We start from the raw sequence: 12,500 nt of genomic DNA, 5'->3' as shown, positions 1-12,500 counted from the left end.
GATGTCTATGAAAAGACATGGAAAAGTGCAGGGAATGGAAGTGCAGCATGGAAGTGGATAGGACAAGATGTTTGGTTTAGAAAATCATTGATAAATAATAGGAAGAGAGAGGGTTAGAGTACAAAACCCTGAGGAACACTACTGTTAATAGATTTAGGAGATGACCGTCTACCACAGCAGCAATACAACGGTCAGAAAGGAAACTTTAGATGAAGTTATAGAGAGAAGGATAGAAGCCGTAGGAAGGTAGTTTAGAAATCAAAGCTTTGTGCCAGACTCTATCAAAGGCTTTTGATACATCCAAGGCAACAGCCAAAGTTTCACCAAAATCTCTCAAAGAGGATGACCAAGACTCAGAAAGGAAAGCCAGAAGATCACCAGTAGAGCGGCCTTAATGGAACCAATAGTGGTGATTAGATAGAAGGTTGTGAAGTGATAGATGTTTAAGAATCTTCCTGTTGAGGATAGATTAAAAAACTTTAGACGAACAGGAAATTAAAGCAATAGGACGGTAGTTTGAAGGATTAAAACAATCACCATTGTTAGAAACAGGCTGAATGTAGGCAAACTTCCAGCAAGAAGGAAAGGTTGATGTTGACAGACAGAGTTGAAAAAGTTTGACTAGGCAAGGTGTAAGCATGGAACAATAGGAGGGATTCCTTCAGGTCCATAAGCCTTCCGAGGGTTTAGGCCAGCGAGGGCATGGAAAACATCATTGTGTAGAATTTTCAATAGGTAGCATGAAATAGTCAGAGGGTGGAGAAGAGTTAGGAACAAGCCCTGGAGACAATTTTGGTTAGGTGCCAGAAGTCACGAGGGAGTTAAATCTTGAAAGATTTTGACACTTTCTATTAATGAAGGAGTGTTTGGCTAGTTGGAGAACAGACTTGGCCTGGTTCCAAGCAGAAATATAAAGTGCATGAGATTCTGGTGATGGAAGGCTAAAGTACCTTTTGTGGGCCACCTTTCTATCATGTATAGCACGAGAACAAGCTGCGTTAAACCAAGGTTTGGAAGGATTAGGTGGAGAAAAAGAATGAAGAATGTACACCTCCGTGCCAGACACTATCACCTCTGATATGCGCTCAGCACACAAAGACGAGTCTTTGTCATGGAAGCAGTAGTCATTCCAAGGAAAATCAACAAAATACCTCCTCAGGTCCCCCCCAACTAGCAGAGGCAAAACGCCAGTGGCACCTCCGCTTAGGGGGATGCTGAGGAGGGATTGGAGTGATAGGAAGAAGATATGAAATTGTGATTGGAAGAGTCCAATGGAGAAGAGAGGGTAACAGCATAAGCAGAAGGATTAGAGGTCAGGAAAAGGTCAAGAATGTTGGGCGTATCTCCAAGACGGTCAGGAATATGAGTAGGGTGTTGCACCAATTGCTCTAGGTCGTGGAGGATAGCAAAGCTGAAGGCTAGTTCACCAGTGAAGGAAGATGTCACGTGTGTTTTTCTAACTGAACATTAACTGTGCTGATTGAATATTAGTTGTGTTTATGAACCTGGTATTGTCTTTGTTCGTGCATGCTGATTGCGTTGATCAATGAATATGTTGAAGAGACATAAAGTGATACCAAGTAACTTTAAACGAATTGAGGATGAATGCCAGTGGGAAATTTTGACTTGTAAGAGATGTAAATAATTAGTAGTTACCAATTAAAATATGAAAATGTTTGTGAGTTTTCCAGTAGCCTTTATGTACCAAATCCATACAGTATCTTGGACCACGACAGTGTGGTGTGTGCTGTGCTTGCTGGACTGTGTAATCCCATCCACTATTGGTGGCTGTTGATGTGGTGTGTGATGTGCTTGTTGACCTGTGTAATCCCAAGCAGTGTTGCTGCTGGGTGACTGGCTGGTGTGTGGTGTGCAGTGTAGTGTGGTGTGTGATGCACTTGTTGGCTTGTGTTATCCTGTACACTGCTGCTGGGTGACTGGCTGGTGTGTGGTGTGCAGTGTGATGTGGTTGTTGGCCTGTGTAATCCTCTACACTGCTGCTGGCTGACTAGTGTGTGGTATAGTGTTTGGTGACATGGTGACTTTTTTTTTTTTTTTTTATGTAGTAGAGACACTGGCTAAGGACAACAAAAATTTAAAAAAAAAAAAAAAAAAACTCACTAAGATGCCAGTTACCGAATAGGGTCCGAAGTCTTAGTAAAAAAAATTGAAGGATAAGTGTCTTGAAACCTCCCTCTTGAAGGAATTCAAGTCATAGGAAGGTGGAAATACAGAAGCAGGCAGGGAGTTTCAGTCTACCAGAGAAAGGGATGAATGATTGAGAATACTGGTTAACTCTTGCATTAGAGAGGTGGACAGAATAAGGGTGAGAGAAAGAAGAAAGTCTTGTGCAGCGAGGCCGCGGAAGGAGGGGAGGCATGCAGTTAGCATGAACAGAAGAGCAGTTAGCATGAAAATAGCGATATAAGACAGCTAGAGATGCAACATTGCGGCGATGACAGAGAGGCTGAAGAAAGTTAGTTGAGGAGAGAAGTTGATGAGACGAAAAGGTTTTGATTTCACCCTGTCTAAAAAAGCGGTATGAGTGGAGCCCCCGCAGACATGTGAAGCATACTCCATACATGGACGGATAAGGCCCTTGTACAGTCAACAGCTGGGGAGGTGAGAAAAACTAGCGGAGACGTCTCAGTGTGGTGTGGTTTGTGCAGTACATTGTGGTGTTGTGTGATGTTGTGCAGTGTGGTGTGGTGTGGTGTGATGTGGTGAGGCGTGGTGTACTGTAGTGTGATGTGATGTGGCGTGACACAGTGTGGTGTGGTGTGGTGTTGTGTGGTGTGGTGTGGTGTGGTGTGGTCTGGTGTAGTGTGTTGGTGAAGTGTAGTGTGCTGCAGTGCAGTGTGGTGTGGTAAAGTGTGATTTGGTGTGGTGTGGGATGGTGTAGTGTGATGGAATGTGGTGTGGTGTGACGCAGGGTGGTGTGGTGTGGTGCAGTGTGGTGCATTGTGGTGTGCTGTGATGCAGTGTGGTATGGCGTGGTGTGATACAGTGTTGTGTGGTGCAGAGTGAAGCAGTGTTGTGTGGTGTGGTGCATTGTGGTGTGGTGTGTTGTGGAAGGGCATGGAGTGGTGTGAGGCAGTGTGGTGTAGATAAGTGTGGTGGAGAGTGGTGTGGTGTTGCGTGATATAGTGTGGTACAGAGTGATGTGGTGTTGTGGTGTGGTGTGGTACAATGTGGTGTAGTGTGATATGGTACAGTGTGGTTTGGTGCATTATGGTGTGGTGTGATCCAGTGTAGTGTGTAGTTCCTCCTCCTTTTCTGTTACCTTTCTTGGTTTTCTGTTAATGAAGGGCAGCTAACATTTGCTTATTGAATGAAAAAACGAAAAAAAAATTTAACGAAAAATAAAGAGAGATGTTATGTCCGGAAATAACGCGCGCGCTTGTGTGTGTGTGTGTGTGTGTGTGTGTGTGTGTGTGTGAACAGAATTTCAGTGCAAGTAAAAAAAAATCGCCTCCATCTCTGCAGCTTTGCCTGAGCTTCCTCCTCCTTCCCCTCCTTGTCATTCTAATTCAGCAGTGCAAGGACCCAAAGATTTCATTCTTTTCAGGTTATGGTTATGAGTATATCGCTGGCAACTTACACCACATCCTCTCTCTCTCTCTCTCTCTCTCTCTCTCTCTCTCTCTCTCTCTCTCTCTCTCTCTCTCTCTCTCATTGCATCTTTTATTCTTATTTGTCTGTTCACTATATATTTAATAATGTTTTCCATATTTATTATCTTTATTATACCTTACAACACACACACACACACACACACACACACACACACACACACACACACACACACACACACACACACACACACACACACACACACACACACATACAGAGTTTTCCTGTTATGCAGTGACTCAAGCAGTAGGTTGAAAGAGTTGATACACGTAGTTTCGTAGAGCACTCTCATGTGAGTGTGTGTGGTGTCACATGAGGGAAGCAGGTGTGCTGTAGGCTGACAGCCGTTTTGGGTAAGTAGAGAGAGAGAGAGAGAGAGAGAGAGAGAGAGAGAGAGAGAGAGAGAGAGAGAGAGAGAGAGAGAGAGAGAGAGAGAGAGAGAGAGAATGTGTAAGGGATTAAGAGATTAATACAGAGACAGACTAGTTGCGGAGATGTGAATAGGTGATGATGCTCTGAGCAAGCCCCGTTATGGCACGGGCGTGGGCGAGATGATGTGCATGGGCGGAGAAAGTGGCAGGAGTGTGGCAATGGGCGCGGCTGTGGCAGAGGCAGGGGATGGGTAGGAGCGAAGTCCTTCCCTCCCCGGCCCGTTAGTCAAGGCCCAGTGTTGCCAAATCTACCGATAAACATGAAAATCTACTGGATATTTGATGAATCTACCGATATACCGAATGATTTCGAAAATAAGGTCAAATATATTGGATTTTCGATCAGACCTACCGAGAAATCTACTGATATTCAGCGTCATGAGAGAGAGAGAGAGAGAGAGAGAGAGAGAGAGAGAGAGAGAGAGATGTGGGGGGTGGTGGAGTGCGGGGGTGTCGTGACTAACTGAACGTGTCTTGTTCATGTGCCGATTCTAGCCTGACGAACAACAACAAACCGGTTTGTTGTTGTCACTGGCTCGGCCTCGTTCAGTACATGTATCTCAGTGTCTGCAGGCTGCACCGTTCCCAAACACCTAAGCCTACTCCCACGCACCTGTAAGTCTTTAGATAATATATTTCATCCGTTTTGAAATTTAATTTTTGTATTGATTTAAAAATAGAGCCTCAAATATTAGCGGGCTGCATCGTTTGTGAAGGAAGGTAGGTGGTGTGTGTGTTACTTTTTTTTTTTTTTTAATGTAGTTGGGACACTGGCCGAGAACGACAAAAATCCAATAAAAAATAAATAAATAAATAAAAGCCCAGTGATGTATCAGTCCCAGAAAAGGGTAGAAAGTGGTAGACAAAAATTGAAGGATAAGTGTCTTGAAACCTCCCACTTGAATGAATTTAAGTCATAGGAAGGTGGAAATACAGAAGCAGGCAGGGAGTAGAGAGAGGGATAAATGATTGAGAATACTGGTTAACTCTTGCATTAGAGAGATGGACAGAATAGGGGTGAGAGAAAGAAGAATGTCTTGTGCAGCGAGGCCGTGGGAGAAGGGGAGGCATGCAGTTAGCAAGATCAGAAGAGCAGTTAGCATGGAAAAAGCGGAAGAAGACAGCTAGAGATGCAACACTGCGGCGATGAGAGGGAGGCTGAAGACAGTCACTGAGAGGAGAGGAGTTGATGAGACGAAATAATTTTCATTCCACCCTGTCTAGAAGTGCGGTATGAGTGGAACGCTCTGCCTCAGAGAAGTAAAGCATACTCCATACATGGACGGATAAGGCCCTTGTACAGAGTTAGCATCTGAGGGTGGGGGAGAAAAACTGGCGGAGACGTCTCAGAACACCTAATTTTATAGATGATGTTTTAACTAGAGATGAGATGTGAAGTTTCCAGTTCAGATCATAAATAAAAGACAGACCGAGGATGTTCAGTGTAGAAGAGGAGGGCAGTTGAGTGTCATTGAAGAAGAGGAGATAGTTGTCTGGAAGGTTGTGTCAAGTTGATAGATGGAGGAATTGAGTTTTTGAGGCACTGAACAATACCAAGTTTGCTCAGGCCCTATTACAAATTTTAAAAAGATCAGATGTCAGGCATTCTGTGGCTTTCCTGAGTGAAATGTTTACTTCCTGAAAGGTTGGACGTCTATGAAAAGACAATGGAAAAGTGCAGGATGGTATGTATCATCAGCGTAGGAGTGGATAGGACAAGAAGTTTGGTTTAGATCCCTAATGAATAATAAGAAGAGAGTGGGTGACAGGACAGAACCCTGAGGAACACCACTGTTAATAGATTTAGGAGAATAACAGTAACCGTCTACCACAGCAGCAATAGAACTGTCAGAAAGGAAACTTGGGATGAGGTTACAAAGAGGATAAAAGCCATAGGAGAGTAGTTTGGAAATCAAAGCATTGTGCCAGACTCTATCAAAAGCTTCTTATATGTACAAGGCAACAGGAAAAGTTTCACCAAAATCTGTAAAAGAGGATGATGACAAAGACTCAGTAAGGAAAGCCAGAAGATCATCAGTAGAGCGGCCTTGACGGAACCCATACTGGCTATCAGATAGAAGGTTGTGAAGTAACAGATGTTTAAAAATCTTCCTGTTGAGGATATATTAAAAAAAAAAATTAGATAGACAGGAAATTAAAGCAATAGGATGGTAGTTTGAGGGATTAGAACGGTCACCATTTTTATGAACAGGCTGAATGTAGGCAAACTTCCAGCAAGAAGGAAAGGTAGATGTTGACAGACAGAGATGAAAGAGTTTGACTAGGGAAGGTGCAAGCACAGATGCACAGTTTCGGAGAACAATAGGAGGGACCCCATTAGGTCCATAAGCCTTCCGATGGGTTAGGCTAGCAAGGGTATGGAAAACATCATTGCAAAGAATTTTAATAGGTAGCAAAAAGTAGTCAGAGGGTGGAGGAGAGGAAGGAGCAAGTCCAGAATCGTCCAAGGTAGAGTTTTTAGCAAAGGTTTGAGGGAAGAGTTCAGCTTTAGAGATTGATGTGATAACAGTGGTGCCATCTGGTTGAAATAAAGGAGGGAAAGAAGAAGAAGAAGCAAAGTTATTAGGGATATTTTTGGTTTCATGCCAGAAGTCACGAGGGGAGTTAGATCTTGAAATATTTTGACACTTTCTGTTAATGAAGGAGTTTTTAGTTAGTTGGAGAACAGACTTGGCATGGTTCCATACAAAGTTATAAAGTGCATGAGATTCTGGTGATGAAAGGCTTAAGTACCTTTTATGAACCACCTCTCTATCATGTATAGCACGAGAACAAGCTTTGGTGAACCAAGGTTTGGAAGGTCGAGGAAAAGAGTGAGGAATTTATGCCTCCATGCCAGACACTATCACCTCTGTTATGCGCTCAGCACACAAAGACGGGTCTCCGACACGGAAGCAGTAGTCATTCCAAGGAAAATCAGCAAAATTCCTCTTCAGGTCGCCCCAACTAACATAAGCAAATCGCCAGCGGCACCTCCGCTTATGGGGATCCTGAGGAGGGATTGGAGCGATAAGAAGATATGAAATTGTGATCGGAGGAGCCCAATGGAGAAGAAAGGGTGACAGCATAAGCAGAAAGATTAGAGGTCAAGAAAAGATCAAGAATGTTGGGTGTATCTCCAAGACAGTCAGGAATACAAATAGGGTGTTGCACCAATTGCTCTAGGTCATGGAGGATAGCAAAGTTGTAGGCTAGTTCACCAGGATGGTCAGTGAAGGGAGAGGAAAGCCAAAGCTGGTGGTGAACATTGAAGTCTCCAAGAATGGAGATCTCTGCAAAAGGGAAGAGGGTCATAATGTGCTCCACTTTGGAAGTTAAGTAGTCAAAGAATTTCTTATAGTCAGAGGAGTTAGGTCAGAGATATACAGCATCAACAAATTTAGTTTGAGAGTGACTCTGTAGTCGTAGCCAGGTGTTGGAAAACTCGGAAGGTTCAAGAGCGTGAGCACAAGAGCAGGTTAAGTCATTGCGCACATTAACGCTACATCCAGCTTTGGATCGAAAATGAGGATAGAGAAAGTAGGAGGGAACAGAAAAGGGGCTACTGTCAATTGTGTCAGACACCTGAGTTCCAGTGATGAAAAGAAGATGAGGTTTAGAAGAGGAGAGGTGGTGTTCTACAGATTGAAAATTAGATCTTAGACCGCGATTGTTGCAGAAGTTAATGAAGAAAAAGTTGAGGGGGGGGTGTCAAGACACTTAAGGTCGTTGTCAGAAGGGCAGTCCGACCTGGGGACATTTGTGGTCACCTCCTCAGATGGGGACTCCGAGGCTGGTGTAGGAGTCGCCATGATAATTTTGAAATTTTGAGTGAAGGGTGTGTGTTATTAGGTGCTTGTAGTTTTGTGTGGAGGAAGAGAGTTGTCTTTAGAGGGCAGGCTGTGACTGCCCCCTTGTGTTGTGAGACACAAAGGGAAACGTTCAGTGAGGTCACAGCTGGGCTTAGTGATAAGTTCACAGCACACCCTGAACAGTGCTGCACACCTCACTGGGAGTAATTATCGTTTCGGCAGGTGCTTACTGCCTCCTCCTGTGTACTGCCTCCTCCTCTGTATGTGTGTGTGTGTGTGTGTGTGTGTGTGTGTGTGTCCATGTCTTTGTGTATGTGTGTGTGCGTTTGTCCATGTTGATTTGTGTGTGTGTGTGTGTGTGTGTGTGTGTGTGTGTGTGTGTGTGTGTGTGTGTGTGATTCATGTATGGTCGTCTGCTGATCTTCCAGCCAGCCATTCCGCTACAGAAGGAGCTCAGAGTTCATAGTGGCAGATCTTTTGGGTAGGACTGAGACCACTGACACACCACACACCAGAACAGCGAGGTTACAGGCCCTCAGGTTACATCCCATACCTACTTGCTGCTAAGTGAATAGGGGCTACACATTAAGAGGTTCGCCCATTTGCCTCGGCGCGCCCGGGATTCGAACCCAGGCCTTCTTGGTTGTTAGCCGAGCGTGCTAACCTCTACACAACACGGTGTGTGTGTGTGTGTGTGTGTGTGTGTGTGTGTGTGTGTGTGTGTGTGTGTGTTTGATTTTTTTTTTTTTTTTATGTAGGAGGAACACTGGCCAAGGATAACAAAAATCAAATAAAAAAAAAAGCCCACTGAGATGCCAGTCCCCAAAAATGGTCCAAAGCGGTAGTAAAAAAAATTGGTGGAGAAGTGTCTTGAAACCTCCCTCTTGAAGGAATTCAGGTCATAGGAAGGTGGAAATGCAAAAACAAGTAAGGAGCTCCAGAGTTTACCAGAGAAAGGGATGAATGATTGAGAATACTGGTTAACTCTTGCATTAGAGAGGTAGACAGAATAAGGGGTGAGAAAAAGAAGAAAGTTTTGTGCAGCGAGGCTGCGGGAGGAGGAGAGGCATGCAGTTAGCAAGATCAGAAGAGCAGTTAGCATGAAAATAGCGGTAGAAGACAGCTAGAGATGCAGCATTGCGGAGATGAGAGAGAGGCTGAAGACAGTCAGTTAGAGAAGAGGAGTTGATGAGACGAAAAGCTTTTGATTCCACCCTGTCTAGAAGAGCAGTATGAGTGGAACCCCCCCAGACACGTGAAGCATACTCCATACATGGACGGATAAGGACATTGTACAAAATACTTGAAAAAGCAATAGCAAAGAGACTGACTGCATTAATAGAATCTTTCAACCTGCTTTCAAGCAATCAGTTTGGATTCCGCAAAAAATAAATCCACAGAAACAGCAATACTGAAGTTTACAAGTGAAATATACAAGAATATGGAGAGAAAGAACCATGTAGTAGGGGTTTTCTTGATCTGAGTAAAGCATTTCACTCTATTGATCATAACATATTATTAGACAAGCTAGAAAACATTGGAGTTAGAGGATTACCACTAAAATTGTTTGCTAGTTACCTGTCAGGTAGGAAACAGTCTGTATTTTGTAACAATTATATGTCAAATAAAAAAAAACAAACTATTATTAAGGTGTGCCACAAGGTTCTATATTAGGTCCTATATTATTTCTGATATACATCAATGATAAATGTAATGTTAGTGATATGCTTAGTTACGTTCTATTTCTCGATGATACACGCCTTCTTCTAACAGATAATGATTTGTGTAACTTAAATGTAAAATTAACTCAAGAATTGCATAACATATTCAAATGGGTAACCGCAAATAAATTAACAGTAAACATTAATAAAACTAACTTCATATTGTTTCAAAGACGCTCTGTTGTCAGTAATTTCGGAACAGTTTCCTATGGAGGCTGAGCTTAATCATGTTTCTTCTACAAAATTTTTAGGAGTTATTATTGATGAAAATTTTAACTGGAAAAAGCATATACAGTCGGTGTGCTCAAACTTATCAAAAACTTGTGGAATTTTATTCAGAATTAGGTACAATGTAACAAGTGAAGCCTTACGCAGCTTATATCATTAATTATGTTATCCATACCTTATTAACTGTTCATCGATCTGTGGCTGTACTTGGCCTACGGTTGTGAATGATGTCTTTGTAGCACAAAGGAAAATAGCAAGAACCATTGTCTTTAAAAGTAAATACGACTCCACCGACTTACTGTTTAAGGACTTAAATATACTAACTTTTGACCTCTTAAAGAAATATTTCATAGCGCTGACCATATATAATAATGTTAATGGTAATGATTCAAATAGCATAATGTCTAATGTATTCCACCATAGCCAAGGTACCCGAGGAAATCATAATAATATGATTTGCCCACAAGCAAGAACTAGTCTGTATACATTTTTCCACACACTGTGTTGCTCCTAAAGTATGGAACGTATTGCCTGACGATAGAAAAAAAAAAAAAAAGTTTTTTTCAATATTTTCAAAAGTAAAATGAAAAAGTTCCTATTTAGTAGTCTAAGTCAAAACTAGGATCTGTATTAAAGTTTTAGTATTTTTTGTACACATGAATGATGTAGCTTGTTACAAACATTACTTATCTTAAGGATATTAGCTCCTAAAAAATGGTGCAATAATATTATTTCTTTTCTACTGTTCTATATGATTTGTATTGTTGCCCTGCCCTCTATATAAGTTGCATTTATATGTATATCACTCCTCTGTCTGCTAGGGAGCCTCGGCTCAGCGGGCTAGTGCCCCATTAATCATGTAATGCTTCTTCTCTGTAAAAAAAAAAAAAATGCTACTCTGGACAATAAACAATCAATCAATTAAATTTAAAAAAAAACAAACAAAATTAAGTTAGCAGCTGGAGGGGTAAGAAAAACTGGCGGAGACATCTCAGAGCACCTAACTTCATAGAAGCTGTTTTAGCTAGAGAGGAGATGTGAAGTGTCCAGTTCAGATTATAAGTAAAGGACAGACCGAGGATGTTCAGTGTAGAAGAGGGGGACAGTTGAGTGTCATCCTCTTCGACACTGAACATCCTCGGTCTGTCGTTTACTTATAAAGGACAGGTGTGTGTGTGTGTGTGTGTGTGTGTGTGTGTGTGTGTGTGTGTGTGTGTGTGTGTGTGTGTGTGTGTGTGTGTGTGTGTCACTTGGGTGTTTTTACAATGCCGTTTCCCTGATCCAGAGGGGTGAGATGGTACCTCTCTTTGAACAGCCTGTCTGTTGTCCGCCTGTTGGGACTGGCTGGGTTCTGAGCACAGCAAGGGACCTGCGGTAAATTTGTGTGTGTTGGCTTTTATTTTCAATATCCTTTCTTTTGTTTTTCAGTGTGCTCCTTTTTCTTTCTGTTTTCTTCATTATGTATGTTTTTATTTGAATTTCAGGAGTGACATTTTGTTTTCTACAATTAGCATGTATTGTCATCTTATTGACCGAGTCTACCTTGAAAAGGAACACGTTTTCTTAGTGTCCCCCATGTTCCGGTTACCTGCCTTGCGGACATTATTCTTAATATTGGTTATAAGTTAGTGTAAGGCTTATTTACTAATTTTATATCATGTAGTATTATTCTCTTCATAACTTAAGTTCTCTATATCTTTTTATGTATAAGGGAGGAAATATTTTGAGGTGGAGATGTGTTGAAACAAGGGGAGATTGAGCGGGCAACAACACATTCCAAGGAGGGGAAGACAGAGCGCCTTAGGTCGTGAGGTAGAACGGAGAGGAGGCGTCTCTCAGGGACGTCACGTCTTGTGAGGTGTGAGGAGAGGAAATATGGGAATTATCGTTTGGGGACGCGGTGATGGCGTCTGAGTAAATTCCGGCGGATGAGGGAAATAATTCAGTGGGTGGTGGAGGAGTGGGCGGTGGAGGTGTAAATGGGTTGTGGTCCTGTGTGAAGTGACGAGAACGTCATATATTAACGTGTACTACCTCATGTTGCTTGTGAATTATCATTAGTATCAATATATGTGGTTGTAACATAGAACAATCGTATTTTCTACCCCCCCAACACTGATCTGGTATTTGAGGTGATTCCAGGTGTGCTGCGTTAAGGTAAGCGTACAATGAGAGGGTGTAACTCTAGCGATTTCCGATAGGTCGGGTAGGCACTCGAAGCCTTTAAAAATCCAGACCTTTAAAACTTTCCTGGATCAGTGTTCCGTCCACTTTCTTGGAGAGATAACCGGGATCGTACGATCGTAAGTGAGTAGCGATCGTAACAGTATATAACAATGATTTATGAATGAGTAGCTATTCTTTATTCAAAATAGAGACACTACGTTCAGTTACATATTCTGAGTCATACAACTACATAAAAGACCTTTTTTTATCGATCTGAGAGAGAGAGAGAGAGAGAGAGAGAGAGAGAGAGAGAGAGAGAGAGAGAGAGAGAGAGAGAGAGAGAGAGAGAGAGAGAGAGAGCACGTTTATTAAAAAAAAAAAAAAAACGAAGTCACTAGAGGGTGCATGACCTTAAGAAAACATGAATCGAAAGGACTGGTGTGTTGTAGCTTGGACACCTGAGAGTGGCCAAGGCTGTGGTGCAGGTGATTCAGGCGACACCAGTGCTC

The 12,500-nt window shown here is 42.5% G+C and overlaps 2 protein-coding genes across 9 annotated transcripts in view; one reads left to right on the top strand and one right to left on the bottom strand.

Annotated features, from left to right (window-relative positions):
* Positions 1-3,230, bottom strand: part of LOC135095304 (histidine-rich glycoprotein-like) — an 8,405-nt gene extending 5,175 nt beyond the window's left edge. The window contains exons 1-2 of the mRNA XM_063996074.1: positions 2,606-3,230; positions 1,706-1,941 (exon numbers count right to left, since the gene is read on the bottom strand). Of these exons, the coding sequence (XP_063852144.1) occupies positions 1,706-1,941; positions 2,606-3,230 (861 nt within the window). The remainder of the gene's footprint in view (positions 1-1,705; positions 1,942-2,605) is intronic.
* Positions 1-12,500, top strand: part of LOC135095293 (serine/threonine-protein phosphatase 6 regulatory ankyrin repeat subunit B-like) — a 55,510-nt gene that overhangs the window by 1,637 nt on the left and 41,373 nt on the right. Inside the window, exon 1 of one of the 8 annotated variants that reach the window (XM_063996053.1) lies at positions 3,768-3,986. The exons of 6 other annotated variants lie outside the window; for them this stretch is intronic. The gene's annotated coding sequence lies outside the window, so the exon portion shown is untranslated. Of the gene's footprint in view, positions 1-3,767; positions 3,987-12,500 lie in introns of those variants that run through there. One more of the 8 variants, XM_063996057.1, reaches the window with a different exon arrangement.

Source organism: Scylla paramamosain, chromosome 48 (genome assembly GCF_035594125.1).
Source record: "Scylla paramamosain isolate STU-SP2022 chromosome 48, ASM3559412v1, whole genome shotgun sequence".
NCBI classification, from domain to species: domain Eukaryota; kingdom Metazoa; phylum Arthropoda; class Malacostraca; order Decapoda; family Portunidae; genus Scylla; species Scylla paramamosain.
Note: the sequence above shows the minus strand (reverse complement) of the source record. Positions and strands in the feature narration are given on the sequence as shown.